Here is a 19,901-nt window from a genome sequence, read left to right as displayed (position 1 = left end):
GTATTTCTGTTGGGTCACACTGAAATAAGAACATGGCCCTCCCTACAAGATAATTTATTCTGAAAATTTCTCAGTTTTTTCAAGCCAAGATACAAACCAATAATTTGTAATTGCAGTTCTTGTCTACTATTTGCTTTCCTTTTTATCATCACTTATCAGGTTCAAGAAGTCATGGCATCACTTAAATTACACTTAAACGATCATTGTTCCACAAAACTTAACCAAAAGCATCACAGCTTTTATTACCCATCACTACTTTGTATTCTTTATTGCACTTTGTTTAGTACTCTTTATTATACTTTCTGTTTAATATGATTGAAATAGTTGGGAAATTTCCTTATAAAATGTATTGGTATACTTATAAAGCCTTGCATTTTTAAAATCATCTTTCTTTTGTAATCATCATAATGGATTTAATGGATAATAGCATTCTTGAATCTTTTTTTCCTCCTCTGTTAGTAGTTTCTGTGAGTTGGAGACAACTAATTTTCAATTCCAATGTTTCCTGAATTCCAGTGTTTTCTGGGTTTCATTGTTACCAGTGGAAGTCTCATTGTTGTTCATGTTTCATTTCTTTGTATTTAGGCCCACATCTTTCTCAAATTCCAGAAGATATCTCTACCTGAGCTGTCAGAATGCAGACCTTTCCTTAGTATATAAAGCAAAATGTTTTCAAATATGTGTCCCTACTTATTCTTTCATCTCTTTTCATAATAGGATAACATTTCCAACTTTAACCAGTCAGTAATGTTTTAGCTCAGGAAAATTTCCACCTATTCTATTGATTACTTCTCTTCTGTCCTCTTTTCACATTCTTGTGCTTATATTCACCCTTTAGATGTCTCAGATCTGTCTTCTGAGTCTCACTTTTTTCACTTGTGATTTCGATTTCATTTTATTTTTCGTTATGTTGCAGGATATTCTTCTGTTTGATTGTCCAGAACCCACATCTCACAATGACCATTGGTTTTCAAATCACCTATTGAACTTTAAAAAAACAAATAGCCAGCTTTCTCTGCTTTCATGTTATCTTCTAATATTTCTCACTTTATTTCTGTTAAAGTTCCTTCTAGATGCTTAGTTTTGTCTCCATTCTTCATTCCCTCATGTTTCCTGAGATGGTCTATCATCTTTTGCTCATACTTAAGTGTAAGAGTGTAACATTTCTTAGTACAAATGCAATTCAGGTTTGTGGATTCTCATATGTAGTTATTGAGAAGCAACAAAGATGATAGAAGCGTTTATTTGTATTTCTGGTGAAGACTGGTTTAACAAATTGAAACCTCTCCAGAACTATTGTTGCGAAATCATCTCTGATCACATAAGCAAGGGTTGGAGGTAAGGCTCTTCTCAACCATGTTGTATAGTTGCTGTCCAGTGAATCCTGAATGAAGCAGACAAGCAGGTCCTGGCCATCTGTTTAATCAGTGATCTCCCACAAATCACCCTGTATACACATCTGAAAATCATCAGATTAATTCCATCCCACATTGTGCCAGAGATTTACACATCTTTCAAAGATCATCAGTTCATGATCTTTATTTGTAACTGTGTTTTATTTTCTTCCAGATTCTAGCATTTGTCATGGTTATTTTGAGTTCCATTCTGCTCAGCTGAGAGTGATAGAAAACATTGCCTGTGAGCCGGTGCCGTGGCTCAATAGGCTGATCCTTCGCCTTGCGGCGCCGGCACACTGGGTTCTAGTCCCAGTTGGGGCACCGGATTCTGTCCCGGTTGCCCCTCTTCCAGGCCAGCTCTCTGCTGTGGCCATGGAGTGCAGTGGAAGATGGCCCAAGTGCTTGGGCCCTGCACCCTATGGGAGACCAGGATAAGTACCTGGCTTCTGCCATCGGATCAGCGCGGTGCACGTGCCGGGCATTGGAGGGTGAACCAACAGCAAAGGAAGACCTTTCTCTCTGTCTCTCCCACTGTCCACTCTGGCTGTCAAAAAACAAACAAAAAAAGAAAACATTGCCTGTATGAGATGATGTTCTCATTTCCTCAACATTTCCACTTTGCATATCTGTATGTACATATACACAAACATGCATGTGCATAAATAAATGAACTTTGAAAAATCCATATTTATTATAATTCACAGTAGGTAAGTATATTAACTTCATCAGAGATGAGTGAGCTCTGACATACTTAAGCTATATCTACATGAAAACAAAATTTGTAGGAAATTCAATAAAATAAATCATGTGGTATAATGATACATTGATTTTTAATCTTCTGAAATTTTAAATTGCATTCAGTAGCCAGTCTAAATCATCTTTGTTAGCAAAACTATCTAGATATGCTACAAGAGTTATTTTCTGATTAGATAAAATACTAGTGTTAAAATTTTTAACATAAAATAGATATATTTCTACACTATTGATTTTGTTATATTTTAATCCCATCAGCAATTTGAGAAATAAATTATTTCCTAAATGATTGCCATTGTGCAAGAATATTAATTGAGTGTGTATTAGGTAGCTTTGACTATAGTAGGAACTGGATATCCCATTGGCGAGGGACAATGAGTAGGATAGGAAACCATCACAGACCATATTTGAGTATTTACCTTGCTTATAAAGGAAACACATTGGATTTTCTATATTAGTATTCACCAATAAAACTTGCTATACTGATGGATTTTTTAAAATATATCTGCACTGTCCAAAACATTAGTCACTAGATACTTGTAGCAATCAGGTGCTTTTTAAATATGGCTAGTATAACTGACATACTGAATTTTTACTTGTATTTATTTTAAGATTTAAATTTAAGTAGTCATATTGGACAGGGTGGTTGTAGACATCTTCACTATTGCATTTCTTTTTTTTTTAAGACTTTTTTATTTGAAAGTCAGTTTCACAGAGAGAGGAGAGGCAGAAAGAGAGAGAGAGAGGTCTTCCATCTGATGGTCCACTCCCGAATTGGCCGCAATGACCGGAGCTGCTCCAATCAGAAGCCAGGAGCCAGGAGTTTCTTCTAGGTCTCCCACACAGGTGCAGGGGCCCAATCCTCTACTGCTTTGCCAGGCCATAGCAGAGAGCTGGATCAGAAGTGGAGCAGCCAGGATTCAAACCAGCACCCATAGGGGATGCCGGTGCTTCAGGCCAGGGTGTTAACCCACTGCGCCACAACTCCGGCCCCATTACATTTCTAATAATTAAAAAAATCATTCAAAAATTTAATTATGGTACATACATATTCTGGCATAGGTACTGAATTCTCACTTTAAATAGTGGCAACATTTTCTGATTTGCTTGAAGAGAATAGAAGTAAATAACATTTTGAGTCTGTTCTACAAAATTCTTTCAAGCTGGATGATCCACAGGACAATAAGAATTAATATAGTAGGATAAAATATAATTGCAGAATGTAAGAAAATCCCATTACTTGTATATTATTTTTATTTTCATATTGAATTATATATTTGTGTGTATTCATTTTTATATGAGAAAATATGAAAGTATTCTTATGACAGATATTCCCAAGCTAGTAAACCATTTCAAAATAGGTGATATATATGTAAGTGAAAAGTTTTATGTGAAGAGTTTGGAAAGAGTTATCAAGAGTTAATTGATTTCTCACTGCCAGTCTTCTGAGAACCTTCAGTCTGCATTGTGACCTCCATGAAGAGGCCAAAATTACTATGTACCAAAATTGTCTGTATAACACTACCTCAAATAGTTGTTTCTGGTTTTGTTCACATATACTGAGTTACATTAATATCTGAAAAACTATTGAAGACCCAAAACTTGTATGTTCAATAGCACTTATGTAGTTTGTTTTAAATGGGGCAAATGTGTAGTTAAATCTAAAATCTTTTAAATCTATACTAATAAGTAATACATTATGCAATTAACAAAATATCCCTGTGAATTCTGGGAACTTTAATCTACAATTTATATTACTAGAGATCCCAGCTAACAAATAGCTATTTTTTTAATTATACTTTCAACGGATATTTGTTCATTTATGCAACAAATATATTATAGCCTTTTATGTACTAGGTACTGTACATGAGTCTTTGATGCATTTATTTTGCATCCTAAGGTACCTAGGGCATGTAATTTATCTGCTTAGTTAAATTATTTTGTTGTTCTTCCCTTACAAGGCAGACCATATATGTTGATACTTGTATGTTGGTGCTTATGTACTGACACTTACCATAATGGGAAGCCAAGACCTTTTTCTTTCAATTTTATCACAGGCCACCAAACTTAGTGACTAAAATTCTACCAAGTTACTAATTTATGTTAATTCATGGAAAATCCCTATTAAAATGCAAATGTTGTCCTTTGAAGGATAACACATTAAGCCACTATAAGCCATTAACACATTTTTGAGATTCAGTTTATCAGCTTAATTAGATAGTAATTGAGCTTGGCCCTGAGGAATTGGGCAAATTCAATGGTAGAGAAGGGGAAGAATCGACATGAGGCAGGACACTGAGCTAGTCTGACTGGACCTTCTACACAGGACACTATATATGGCTGGCCATCTAGAAGCAGGCTGTGTTAATTTAAATACAGGCAAATCCGGCTTTACCTGCATCTCGCTTCTATTGACAGCCTGCCGTGCTCCAAAAATCCATTCTAATTTTAGAAAATAATACGGTTATAAAGGATGATATTCTGCAATATTTTGCATTAATTACCTTATGTATTTCTGTGGGTTTTATTTTTTTTTCCATCATGAGAGGGGTAAATTATAAGATTAACATAGTTTGTTTATGGGTTACTTAATGATTATTCACTTTATTTGTTCCATAGCTTGTGTAAGCTGTTTTCTAGATGATATAACAAGGAGGGATTAATCATGGAGGAATAAATACTCTCTCATTGCTATTTTCTCTATTCAGGGTCACAATCAATTAATGTGCACTTATTAGACTGATTATTCAAGGTGTTTCTATCCCGTGCCTTAATTACAACATACACGACTAAGTATTGTCAGAATTGTAGTATTGCTGTGGCATTTATGTGTATCCAAAGCAGTGAACATGGCACTCTAAATCCACAGTGATCTTATCTGTTCCCTACTCTTGTTCTGGTTTTGTTTTTTGTTCCTTTAGGCTTTATCATTTTAGGCTTTTGTTCACCCAGGGAATCGTTACTGTATTTTTTTTGTCAATTTTGATTTTTTGATTTACCTTTTTCCACTTCTATAAATGACCCACGAGAAATAATTTAAAAAAAAAAACTGCTTTCCTTAATGCTGTAATGAACTTTCAAAAAAAGCTTACTTGTCTTTGCCTTAGGAATTTGGAGGGTAGGAGACAAAATGACTTGTCTTGTCTAAGGTAATGTTAATCTTTCCTACTTCCATTTTGTTTTTACCCATCAGATCTCACTTGAAGTCTGTAATCCTATTTGGGATTTACAAACCTCTGTGTTACTATTTTTAATAATCCATGATATTTAAAAGGGTCTTTTGGGGAGAAATAATCTGATATAAATTAATGCATTTTATGTCATGATTCACAGATTTTCGTATAATGACTCACTTGAAATCATTAATACATGTTACTTCATTATAAATATTTGAAACATTTTCATTTTTACACTAATACAGAAAATTACTAGATTCCTATATTATCTAAATAGTAATCCATTTTCATAAGTTTTACTTTGTGTTGGCATATTTTCTATGCACCATATTTATTTAAAGCATTTATGCAACATTTATTTCTATGTAACATATTCATACATAAGTGATTGTTACGTCATAATGTGACATACAGTACATTTTCATTTTGAGTTGTATTGACCTCATGACTCCTAATTGGACCAGTAACCACAATGCATTTGAAGGAGAGAGAAGTACTTTGATAAATGGAGGGGATGAAGATATGTATGTATGTTTGATACATAACACTCAGTCATCATGGATAACAGAATTTAAATGGTACCCATCAGCTCAATAGAGAAAGCTAAGGGATGAATCTGTGAATTTTCATGAGAAACAGAAAGGAGCCAAAGTAATTCTTTGATACCACTAGGAAACAGAAACTGTTTCTAGACTCTGTTAAGTGAACAGAGAGAAATAAAATGAATTACTATGGCTACAACACTTCTTACTAATGATGCGTGAATATATGTAATGTAATGATATAAGATAGTAAAGACCATTAACAAAAGCAAGTTGAATTTCAAAAGGTTAGGATGTGTACACATGAGAATTCAGAGGGATATAATTACTCAAGGCAGATGTAATGAAATTCATATGAAAAGGCTTAATCTGAATATAAGTGCATGGGTTTTGCATAAAGAAGAGAAAATGAACATGATACTTCCAATTACACTGATTTTTTTAATGACTGAAATTTTTATTAAAACAAACTGAAAGTCATTCAGTTGCTGCACTTATTCATTATAGACCTGCATGATTTTGGCAAAAGGAATGCTATATTTTAGAGTCTATTTCCAAATATCTAACTCTCTTTTTTTAATTTTTGGCACTTTCTTGAATATGAAAATTATGAAATAATACAGCTTAATATTAAATTATTGTGTCTCAGAGAATGCAATAATAATATTCAGGCGAGATCAGGCACATTCAGGTTGGTATGGCCGTAGACTAAACAAGAATATTCAAAATTTATAAAACAGAGTCTAGAAACAGTTTCTGTTTCCTAGTGGTATCAAAGAATTACTTTGGCTCCTTTCTGTTTCTCATGAAAATTCACAGATTCATCCCTTAGCTTTCTCTATTGAGCTGATGGGTACCATTTTATATCCATGATGACTGAGTATTGTGTATCAAACCTGTTGGAGGAACTAAATCCTCCAATAGATTAGTCTTCATTTTATATACATATAGATAGATAGAATGTCCATTAACCTTTTAGCTTTATTTATAAAATATAGTGTAATCAGTGGTCACAGATAATCATTGTCATTTTAGTAATTATGGGCATTTTAATACTTTTTTGTAATAGAGGAAAAGAAGAGACAGAAATTGCTTAATTATCAGTAGTTTAGGACAGTAAAGATAGCAAGGTCCTTCTCATCCAGATCTTTTATAAAAACAAAAAGTTATATCTTTCTTTTATTGCTCTAATCAACTGTTGAAAGTTTAAATATTTCCATTTTGGAGAATTTGTTAGGATATGGTATAGTCTACTTATTTCCTTGAAATGACACCAATTGCTTCAAAATTTATCTCTGGAAGTCTTGAGAGTAATTACAATACGCATATTATTTGAACATTCCTTACCTGCCGTGCAATGGTTAATGTTTCCCAAAGGGAATTACAATCATGTTAACAATGGCTTTTAAAGACATTTTTGAACAATGATTTCTAGAACTACATACAGAATTTAAATTATTGGAAGATTTGGGTATTTGAGTAGAGGCTATCGAACATTCCTCTGAAATACTGAAATATAAGCAAAAATGTTTTTTCTCCTGACATGCTGTTGAATATGTATTGTGAGGAAAAGAAGTACCTTAGTCAATATATAACAAAGGATATATAACAGGCATGTGTAGTTAAGTAGAGACAAGTTTAACAAATGAGAAGTGAGAAGACAGTGTGCTGCCTATTTTCTTAGGATCCTGGTTGAGAACTTTTGCTGATAGATCTTACTTGCTGACATATACCATTCCAGCCTTCAGAGCTATGTAGTCAGTACTAATTATTACTAAAGCAAATCTTAGTTTCCTTTAAAGTTCCTCTATGCCAAACAAAATAGGATTAGGCACAAACACCGAAGCAGTTATTAATTTGAGTCTTAAATTTTGTTTCAAGGAGCTAAATCTGAGTTAGTGGTCAAATGTGAGTGCATTTTTAGTGTCTTTATTGTATTTGACCAATCAGTGAAGTTCTTTGCTACCTAGCATCCATAATTACTATATTCAAGAGGTACTAAGATAGCTGAAAGCATCCTAAATTTAGATAATGAATATCAAGGAAACTTTATGTCAAAGAAGAAAAAAAGAGAAAAGGCTATGAAGAACATAAACTTATTTTCCTTTTGAGAAAAAATGAAGACATACAGAGAAATCTTTTAGACTTTTTTGATGAGACACAAATTTTCTCTATATAGTTTAAAGATATAGCGAATGATTCTGTAGCAACCCCTTTGGTTAAACAACAAACTAAATGAATAAGAAAAAAAATACCACTTTATTCTACCCATCTCTGTCTAAAACCACTGTTCTCTAAAAACTTACAGGTATAAAATGCATATGATTAAAACAAAGGTAATTCTATAAGTGTCATTAAGATGCATGTTTTAGGTGACACAAAAGTATCTAATTAAGGAGATAAAGCAAACATGCAAATAAGTAGACAAACTTATTTTTTAAATATTTATTTTAATTATTTGAAGTGTAGAGTTGGAGAGAGAGAGATCTTCCATCCGCTGCTTCACTCCTCAATGGCTATAGCATCTGGGGCTCTGCCAGAGTGAAGACAGCTTCAGGTCTCCAACATCGATAGCTGGGGCCCCAGCACGTGGGTCATCTTCTACTGCTTTTCCAGTTGCATTATCAGGGAGCTGGACCAGAAGTACAGCAGCCAGGACTTAAACCCATTACACCACAACACAGCCCAAGACCTACATGAAGACAAATTTATTAACTTCAAAATTTTAATAAGAACAACACAATCACCAGACTAATGGAATGCATAAAAGTTACAATAAATTTATTTTACTTCTGTTGACTGTACTGTTTAGTGTTATACTCAATGTATTAGTAGAAAATGCACATTTTCAAATAGCCCATTTTGTATTTAATAATGACATTGTTTGGATTGAAATGCAGAAATTGAGAATTTGAATTTAAAATCTATGGTTAAATACTGAATTATCTTAAACTTTGGCTCAAGTTTCTAATATCACTGAAATGCAAGTAAGAAATGTGTGTATATTATCATTCCATTTACCATGAAGGAATGTGTGACATTAATTTAAACAAGATACCCAGTAAGCCAAACTTGGCAAAAAAAGGTATAATTATGTCATTTTAAAACTAACTGTGCCGGCGCCGTGGCTCAACAGGCTAATCCTCCGCCTAGCGGCGCCAGCACACCGGGTTCTAGTCCCGGTCGGGGCGCTGGATTCTGTCCCGGTTGCCCCTCTTCCAGGCCAGCTCTCTGCTGTGGCCAGGGAGTGCAGTGGAGGATGGCCCAAGTACTTGGGCCCTGCAACCGCATGGGAGACCAGGAGAAGCACCTGGCTCCTGCCATCGGATCAGTGTGGTGCACCAGCCGCAGCGCGCCGGCCACGGCGGCCATTGGAGGGTGAACCAATGGCAAAGGAAGACCTTTCTCTCTGTCTCTCTCTCTCACTGTCCACTCTGCCTGTCAAAAAAAAAAAAAAAACTGTGCAATTCTATGAATTTGCTATGTCTCAAGTAGATGCAACATCTAAATTAGAATGATTTTATTTTTATATTATGTAAACATGAGTATAAAAATACTGGGCACAAAAATATTGGGCAAGAGAATTTATCAAGAAATCATAAACTGGCCAGCTTATACTTTTTATTCATCTTTGTGGGGGATTCAGTCTGAGATCCCACAGCCCATTTATTTAATTACATTACTGCAAAAATGTATGTGGCCTTGTCATAAAAGGCTGCACAGTAATAAATGGCGGTGTTTGCATGCTTATTGTCCAAACATCCCCAGAGACCCTGCCACTGAAACCTTCTGCTGACCCCATCAACAGGCAGGTGGCAGTTGATCAATTCCAAACAGAGTTACTGGGAGAATAATTTCAATTACCAGACTTCTGCTGCCTAGAGTGTAGACAGAAGAGAGCAGAGGTCATCCATCTTTCTGGATTTGTGTGCCAAGTGGTATTTATTTCTTGCTCTTTTAAGGAATGGGGAAAGAAACACTACTGAGAAACTCCAAAAGAACTCTAAGCTACAAACCCTTATCATCCCTAACACTTGAAGCTCAGATAGGAAAATGTAAACTCAGGTGGATTGGCTATTGCTCCCTTAGATCTCAGGACATTCTGAAGTTCTTATTAAGATAAATTCCACAACACTATACACCTAGTACCTTGATTAAGCAATAAACCAGCATCAAAGGGAGAAGTTGATGTCTGGAATTTGGAGGAGAGTGATGCTTAACAGAAAGGTACTTACCAGGAAAAGAAAATAGCACTGTATTGCCTCTTGTACTTCAATCAAAATTAAGCAGGGAAAGTCTAGCAAAGATCCCTTAGTTATAAATGTAATAGATGTAGGATCACCTCCATAACTAGGTTTCCAGGAAGCTTAGAATTAAAATTTAAAAGCCAGTTGTAAAAATAATCATTTTCTTAGAGTAAAAATTCCATCTTTGTGACCTTTTGGCTTTTGGTCTTTCATTTTATAGTCATGGTGCTAACATGATGTATCTTTTGAAAGAAGAGAATATATAAATAACCTCTTTACTACACTTACCATCATGAATTAAACTTATTTTCAGCCCTCTGTCAGCTAGAGACTGGAACCTATGTAAATTCAGTAGTAGAATTTCCATTATTAGGAAGCTAAAAGGATTTTTCTTTTGTATATCTATACCAGCACACTGTCCGTGAAGAAACGATGGTAGTAATGACTGAAGACATGCCTTTGGAAATTTCTTATGTGCCTTCTACTTATCTGACGGAGATCACTCATGTCTCACAAGCCCTATCAGAAGTGGATCAACTCCTCAATGCTCCTGACCTCTCTGCTAAAGATTTTGAAGATCTCTTTAAACAAGAGGAGTCTCTGAAGGTAAAAGCAATGCACTTTCATTTAGATCTCTCAAAATGCTCACATGGATCATCAGTAGCACTGTGACAACCAACTTAAATTGTATATACATAAAGACATTTTGCCTTACACATGGAATTCTTGAGAACATTTTACAGGATGATTAGATTTAGGAATCTGGACATAAAGGCAGATATATATTAGAAGAGATATTTTGTAACATTTACTGTAGAGAAGCTTCCTAAAACAAAGGCATATATAACAATAATAGTTTGCACACTTGCTGAGTTCAAAAATGAAGTATCAAAAAAGCAAGCTTTGGGAGAGAAACAGATTTTATTCCCAAGACAATATATTAATTTTCTCTCCTAACAAGGGGAAAAATTAGACAAGATTTGAAGTTACATCTATTACATATTTTGTTTTATGTTTTCCACTTATGCATATTCAATTTTAAGTCAGTGTCAAAACCCCTACTGTAATGTATGGAGTATAATTGAATAGAAACCAATAAACATTTTCTTTAAAACTACCAGCCAAAGCTTACCGACAAAATCCAGCCTGTTTTAAACTAACAAGTTACTGAATTCTGAACTAAGACAAATCATGATGGGAAAATAGGCTATGAATTTTAGTAGGCAGTGTTTGAAGATAATGAAGCATAAAGAATATGTACATAATAATAAGTGTCTCAAGATACTTTTGATGATAATTTCCCACTCAAAATGTTATAGTATAGCCAGAACTTGGTATTTTCCACCGCAAACAGCATAAGATCCTAGACAGAAGATGAGTTTGCTATCAGTAGCATATAATAGCTAAAGTATTTTATACCCTAAATGATTTCTTGGGAGTTCATTCCATATCACATATTTGTCTGCATATGTATACAAATAGATACAGCTATTTGTTTTGGAAATCAGTATTGCAATATCTTGGGTGACTTGACTTTAATATTTTACATTATGTCAAATAAGCTGTAAAATTACACACTGAAACAAAATAACAGCTACAGGGATCTCTAGTCCATTCTTTTCAGGATGATGCTATTTCTTATTCTTATTGAAGTAAAAGTCAAATTACTCATCGGTATGGTGAGGAAGAGAAACCCAATCAATTGATAAAGGAGACATTCCAGCATTCCCGTCATTTTTCACATTAACTAATCTCTTGTGACAGCACAGTTTGTAAGTTCATCATTGTCATTCAACATGCAAATCATTTTTAATCAGCTAATATTCATTCTTTTTCATGTTCATAGACATATGGGTTAGAACAGCAGTGACCCTGAACTTATTAAGTTGCCCATTGAATACTTTTGTATACCTCTTAAGCTGACACAATGAGGATGATAGGCCTCCAGCTACACTCACAGTTAATCAGTTGTTCAGCCTGATGTATTTCATATTATTATGACTGACACCAATTATAATAGTACTGATTACTGTGGTTTACAAGAAGTTGTTATTGAAGGTTTAGTTTAACTGAATTACTGAGTCCTCATGAGGCAGGCATAATTCCTTTTCTCAGCTAACAAATCTCCTGTAGCAGGCAAATGGGCTTCTTACCTTCATGGGCTTTTTAAAGGGTGATAGTTTTGAGCTCAGTCTTTTCAATGAATATGTATTTCCTCTTAAAGACATTTATCATTGTCATTATCCAGTAGTAAAAATAGAAAAGCAGTGCATAAATTGTACAGCTGCTGGTTGGAAAGGTTGGAAATTAAGTTGTGGTTGATTTTATTCCTGACAGATTTGCATGAATCAAATTACACAACTTACAGTAGGTGCTGCTGTGGTTTAACATACATATTTCTTGAAAGCATAATATAACACAAATATTGGGTAATAATTTAAAGTGATTGCTTTCTGCACAAAATATTACTAAAAATACATATGGTTTCAATAGATATATTGAATTTAAAATTACCTAATGCTTTTGACAGTAGCTATGCAGATAAATGTCCACTTACACATGAAAATTTTAATTTATAGCTAATATATTAAGGCATAACTACAGATGAATGAGAGACATAAGTAATAATTATTCTGACAATAGTAGCATGGTTGATTGTGATCATACATAGAGTTCATAATATCTACTACATGAATAATAGTATTATGATTTTGAAAAAATTAAATTTTCTGAAAGTTTTGAAGCATGTTAAAAATAAATTATGTTTTGTTTTTGAGGAAAATTAATAGCTAAGTAAAATTTTCCAAAGTATGGTTACTATTGTTGCCATCAAATCTTGCTTTACTGTATCTCATCTGAATTCATAAACACAAAAATTCTTAACATCATGTTTTAAGCTTGAAAAAAAATTGTGCTTCAGAGCTTTAACTATTTTAAATCTTGTTGTGAAAGTAATGTTTATCCATTTAAGTCTCTATTTACCTGTCATTACTGAAAGCTTAAGTTTCGTTTGTATGTGAAACAGATACTCTTGGGAACTCAGCCATACTCTTTCCTTACTCAGCATTCCCTGTACTCTGAATGGCAGCTGCCAACTCCAAGTGCCTGTGACTGGTTTAGAGTTCTCTTAAGTGATCAAGGCCCACAGTTCCTAGGGGGTTGAAGTTTAGCTTCATTTCTCCCACCATACCTCAGCTGAAAACAGGTAGCTATTGGCAGATAAACACCACTATTCATTTACCATTCACTGTGGGTAACTCTGAAACATGATTTACATTCTCACACAACTTTATGTGCCAGGATTAAGACCACACTGGACATAGTAGAACCTGCCTCATATTATACTCTTTACTGATTCCTCTCCTACATTATCTACTCCCTTGCCAGTACATCCTATGACCATTCACAAATGAATTACTTGGCATGTACATTCTTGCCTCAGGGTCTGCCTCTGCATGAACTCTATCTTGTACAGTTTTGAAAAAATAATGCCATGTATACTGTGTAGTTAGCATTTGTCAACAGAAGTGTTCAGAAATACTGAAATTTGGGACTCCTCAGTGGTGATGATGCTCCCTCACTAAGTAGTTCCTTAGTTGTTCAATTTGGCCAGGACATTGGTAAATACATTTTTTTTGTACAAAAGAAGAGTATATTTTATAAGAATTTTAATTTGGCTATCCTTTTTGCAATAATGAGAATCAACTATTATTGTCTGCTTAAGCACTCCTAATAACTTAACTATATTAACTCATCTAATCCTTGTCATCAATCTACAAAGTACCCGAAATTATTATCCCCAAATTACAGATGAAGAAACTATAAATGTAATATAAACTAAACAGGCAAAGTTGATATAACAATACCGGTGAAGCAAGGATGTGAACCCAAGCAACAGTGTAGTTCCAGACCCTATGCTATGAATCACCTTTTTATCTTTTTTCTTTTTTTTTTTTAGATTTATTTATTTATTTGAGAGACAGAGTTACATAGAGAGGCAAAGACAAAGGGAAAGGTCTTCCATCCACTGGTTCACTCCCAAAATGATTGCAATGGCCAGGGCTTGGCCAATCAGGAGCAAGGAGCTTCTTCCGGGTCTCTCATGTGTGTGCAGGGACCATTTTCTGCTGCTTTCCGAGGCATATAAGCAGGGAGCTGTATTGGAAGAGGAGTCCATATAGGATGCTGATGCTGCAGTGGAGGCTTAGCCTACTATGCCACAGCATTGGCTTCTATGTACCACCTTTCAGGTGGCTGTTTCTAGAATGCTATGTTGAACTAGGTGAGGGTAGATTTGGGTGAAACAAGGTAGAATACTAAAGTCTGTCATATCCAGTTCATGTGAAAATTTCTTGCATTTTAATTCTAGATTATCCCAGGCCAACTTAAAGAGTTTCCACAGAAGGAGGGAAGTGAAGGGAACAAGGGTAATGGGCAGGGGAATGTGTAGGGAAAGAAGGAAAGAAACAAGGTAATTAGGAGGAAAGAAGAGAAGAAAGAAGTAAGACATGCATAATTTCAGATATCACATTGAAACTGATGATAGTACAGTAATAGATTCTCTCTTTGAGGTGGATAAAAGTGTGCTATGGTTTTGGGAGCCAGGATGATGACAAGAAATGTTAACATATGCAGAAAGCTCACATATGTTGACAGGAGACTAAGTTCTAATTAACAGTTTAAATAGGGTGAAAAAATAAAGTCAGCCTTTATTCAACCTTAACAACTGAAGGCTAAGCTGATATTGTGTTTAAAGAGTCCAGGATGGTGTGAAGGAAAGATGTTCAAATCTTCTCTGAGGATACCAGATTTCAGGCACAGCTCTAGTGGCCTAAAGTGAATTCTTAGCACAAGTAATAATCTAAGGAATGAGCATTCATTCATTGCAAAATATTTATCATGCTTCTTCTGTGTGCCAGACACTAGGGAGGAGGAGACATGAGGAAATGTCAGTTCAACAGTTAGAATATTACTGTTGGATGGGAAGGATGGGTTCTGGTGTTCTATGCACAGCAGGGTGAAGATAATTAACGATAATGAAATGTGCATCTCAGAACAGTTGGAAGAAAGGATTTCTAGTGTACTCACCATAAAGAAGTATAAGATGATAGATATGCTAATTACCCTGAGTTGGTCATTACCCAGTGTGCACATGAATCAAAACATCACACAGCATCTCATAAATATAGACAAATATAATGTGTCAATCAAAAAACAAAATAGAAGAAAACAGTAAATGAAACTGATAGATTCCTGCCTTCATGCAGCTTGTACTATAGCAATGGGAGACAGAATATAAGCAAACAAATAAGTAAGTATTGTATATTGCAAAATGATGCATTTTGTGGACAAAAGAAAGCAGAGTTTGGCAAGGAGGTATAGGATCAATAAGAGGTTAAGAATTGAAAAATGACAATAGTTGGAATTGTAGTTTTGACTGGGGTGACAAGGATATTTTGTCCACAAAAATGCATCATTTTGCAATATACAATATTTACTTATTTATTTGTTTCCTTATATTCTGTATCCCACTGCTATAGTACAAAAGTAATTTAAAATAAAATACTTTAAAATAAATTATTAAATGTAGTTTACATATTGCTTAAATTGTTTATATAGGACTTTAATTTTCACTTCCCTTTTAGTGAAGTGATAGGTATTTTACATTATAGTCATAACCAGCTCATATTTATATATGCTTTGGTACAGTATTATTTTATATTTTTAAAAGATTTATTTGTTGTATTTGAAAGGCAGAGTGACAGAGAGAGACAGAGAGGAAGAGAGAGAGAGACAGAGAGAGAGCTTTCATCTGTTGGTTCACTCCCAAATGTTTACAACAGCCGGGACTAGGCCAGGCCAAAGCCAGGAGTCAGGAGCTCTACCCAGGTCTCCCAAGTGGATTGCAGGAATCCAGGTACTCAGGCCATCATCTGCTGCCTCCCAAGCACATTAGCAGGAAACTAGACTGAAAGCAGAGTTAGGACTTGAAACCAGGCACTCCTGTGTGGGATGTGGACATCCCCAGTGTCACCTTAACCCACTGCACCACAATACCAACTCCAGTTTCCTTTGTATTTTCTCCACACTCTCTTTTATAAGAAATTATTCATTTTTTCCCTACCATTATTTTATCAGACCTAGCAGTTGTCCTACTTTGACTCCTGTGCTGAAATTCACTCTGCTAAATGTATATTCAGAACCTGTTCTTACTCCTCTCATTCTCCTAGCAAGACTATTTTGGAAATCCTCATCCTGTAAGCTCTGGAAAGCGAAAGCACTCATATTAAATATTATAAATTATGATGCTTGTAGAAATTTTAAGGTTTGGGGCCGGCGCCATGGCTCACTTGGCTAATCCTCCACTTGCAGTGCCAGCATCCCATATGGGTGTCAGGTTCCAGTCCGGATTGCTCCTCTTCCAGTCAAGCTCTCTGCTGTGGCCCGGAAGGGCAGTGGGGGATGGTCCAAGTGCTTGGGCCCCTGCACCTTGCATGGGAGACCAGGAAGAAGCACCTGGCTCCTGGCTTCGGATTGGCACAGCACCGGCCAGCGGGGGGTGAACCAACAGAAGGAAGAACTTTCTCTCTGTCTCTCTCTCTCACTGCCTAACTCTGCCTGTCTAATAAAAAGAAATTTTAAGGTTACACTTAAATTGTAGAGGGGTTTTCCTTCTATTCATGAACTATTTCAACTATGCTTCCACTGATTATGTAATAAAATTTTTGATCTATGATGTATACTTACTAATTTATTACTTATACAAAGATGATGCATCACTCTGTAGTGAACCTTTGGACCAAAATGGTATAGTTGTGTTTAGGAAGAATATTTTTCACATGTGGACCATAAATCACACAGAAAAAAAATCACAAGGTCAGCGTATCATAGAAAAATTAGAAATAACTTAAAATTTTTGGAAGCTCGGGAAAACCTAATTAACAAGTACTTTAATGCCATTTGATTGATCACTCTTCTTAATTTGATTTGTCATTAATAAAGCCCCTGGAAGCTGGATAGAATATGAAGAGTATAAGAATTAGATTAATGTAGTCTATTGCCTTCATCTGTCAGATAAAGACAAATTCCAGAGTGAAAATGTACTGAAGTTTTAGTCTTTGGTACTCCAATTTCTGTTTTCTCAATTTTAAGATAGATTTACTCCCCATCAGCTGCTGTCACAACAGCTATTAATGGATTTCTCTCATCTTTTATTCTTAGAAATAGTTTGTGTGCTTCTCTGTTAACCAAGTCAACAAGAAAGTGATTAAAACTGTTGTTGTCGCCTTCTCCAAATGTGAGAATGATAGCACAGGGTTTTGTGGATCTGAGAACACATACACATACATTTAAGTTTGTGTATACTCACTTAAGTGCAGTACTGTATTTATGAAGATAGTTACACCGAGAGCAACAGCAAAAACAAAATATAATTTTCAGCACTGGCAGTTACTTGTGAATGAACCGTGTCTCCTTCTGACCTATTCCCTATAGTTAATAACACCCATCATAAGAAAAGTCATGGCTGGCACCGTGGCTCACTAGGCTAATCCTCCGTCTGCGGCGCCGGCACCCCGGGTTCTAGTCCCGGTTGGGGCGCCGGATTCTGTCCCAGTGGCTCCTCTTCCAGTCCAGCTCTCTGCTGTGGCCCAGGAGTGCAGTAGAGGATGGCCCAAGTGCTTGGGCCCTGCACCCACATGGGAGACCAGGAGAAGCACCTGGTTCCTGGCTTCGGATTGGCACAGCACGCCGGCCACAGCGGCCACTTGGGGGATGAACCAACGGAAGGAAGACCTTTCTCTCTGTCTCTCTCTCTCACTATCCATTCTCCCTGTCGAAAAAAAAAAAAAAAGAAAAAAGTCATGAGAAAGGAAAACAAAGAACCATATTTTTTCCTTTACACTACTGTACCTACAAAGCAGAGAACAATATCTAGCACATACTAGGCACTAAACATATCTGTTGAGTGAATTCAAGATGATTTAGTACATCCAGGCATGAACTCTGAGATAAGAGGACATAGTAATGTTAGTCTGTCAGTGCCAAAACTAAACAAGGAAACAAAATAAGTTCTTTTACATTATATATTGACTCATCAAGTTAAGTCATTCAGGCATGTGAATTCTAAAATTCTGCACATATATCATCATGGAGACATTTGTTCTAGATTTGTACAAAATGATTTAAAAATAAAATTAATCACTTGATGGATGGAAGAGGAGAGTGTGCTCCTATCCAGTGGTTCACAGGTTTGGGGTTCCGGCAACACTGAGAACCGGGAACTCAATTCAAGTCTCCCATGTGTGTGGCAGAAACACAGTTACTTGAGCCATCACCTTTGCCTCTCAGGCTCTGCATTAGTAGGAAGCTGGAAAAAGGATCTAGAGCCAAGTTTCGAACCCAGACACTCATGTGGAAAGAGGCCATCCTAACCTAAGGAAAGTTTAACTGCTAGGCCAAATGCCAACCCACACATGAATTTTAAAGCACTTTATGAATGTGTGTGCAGTGAACTCACATGTAATTAACATATCACTGGTATTTTTCCTGATCACTGAGTTTCCTTGATATAGTTATGATAGCAGCAGGCTAGAGAGTTTGACAAAGTTCTGAATTGCAACCCTAAAGACTCAGATTTAGGTACAAAACTTGATTGCTAATGGCTGTGCCCTTGAACAAGTAACATAACATTTCTAAGCCTATTTTCTTAACATTGAATCAAGATCAACTATAGTTATCTGTCCCAGATTACTCAGTAGTACTTTTGGGAAAATATATAGGATTAGGTATAAGCAATTCTCATTAAAATGTAAAATTAGATAAATTTCATTTCAAAGTTTCTAAAATCCATGTCAATTCATCAGATGTCCAATGGCATAATTATTGTAAAATACTTTTCCATGTTAAGAATTCTAGAAACCACTTACCTTTAAGAATGTGTTAGACCTTATGAAATTTCACATTTCTAAACATCATACAAATAAGAGTTTAACAAATTCATATAATATAAAATTATTTCCATATTTGACAAATAGCCTGAAGTTTTAAAAAGTTTATAACAATATACATAGGCGAATGATTGTTTACTTTTAATGAAAGCATTTCTTAGACAATCTTATACCCTTTTAATCATATTCCTTTGCTGTATTTCCAAGGCTAGGTATTACTAATTCGGGAATAATAATACCGTTCCTCTGTTTACTTTAGATATGAAATAGCTTACCTTTTAATATTTCTTTTGAAGTACAGAAATGTAAACTTTAAGTCATTGTAGTCTCCATGTATCATGACATTTCACAAAAGGATAATGCTGTTTTCTAGTTGGTTTAATTATGTTGATGCTATTTGGTTTTTAGGGTTTAATTTTTGTGAAGACTTATTTATTTTGAAAGAGTTACAGAGAGAGAGGGAGAGATAGAGAGATCTTCCATCTCTTGATTCACTCCAGCAGATGACTGCAATGGCCAGCACTGGCCCAGGCTGAAGCCAAGAGCTTCAGCTAGGTCTCACACATGAGTGGTAGGGGCCCTGTTTCAGAAGTGGAGCAACTGTGACTTGAACCAGTGTGCATATGGGATGCAAGTGTCACAGGCAGTGGCTTTACTCACTACACCTCAACACTGCCCCGTAGGGTTTCATTTTTAATGAAATATGTTGAATTCATTGTTTCCAGCTTAGTAGCTTAAAACCACTTGTTCTGACCTAAAGTATTTTAAAAATATTGAAGTAAAAATAGTTTAATCAGCAGTATCTTTTTTTCCCTTTTCTTTGGAGACTTGACATTTA

At 35.4% G+C, this 19,901-nt stretch overlaps 1 protein-coding gene across 14 annotated transcripts in view; it reads left to right on the top strand.

Annotated features, from left to right (window-relative positions):
* DMD (dystrophin) overlaps positions 1-19,901 on the top strand; it is a 2,249,390-nt gene that overhangs the window by 1,029,672 nt on the left and 1,199,817 nt on the right. For all 14 annotated transcript variants that reach the window (XM_070067426.2, XM_051827673.3, XM_070067427.2 and 11 more), the window contains one exon: positions 10,527-10,721. In XM_070067426.2, the coding sequence (XP_069923527.2) occupies positions 10,527-10,721 (195 nt within the window). The remainder of the gene's footprint in view (positions 1-10,526; positions 10,722-19,901) is intronic.

This window comes from Oryctolagus cuniculus, chromosome X (assembly GCF_051225735.1).
Source record: "Oryctolagus cuniculus isolate XC-2025 breed Fujian yellow rabbit chromosome X, ASM5122573v1, whole genome shotgun sequence".
NCBI classification, from domain to species: Eukaryota; Metazoa; Chordata; class Mammalia; order Lagomorpha; family Leporidae; genus Oryctolagus; species Oryctolagus cuniculus.
This window is presented reverse-complemented; position numbering and strand designations above follow the sequence as displayed.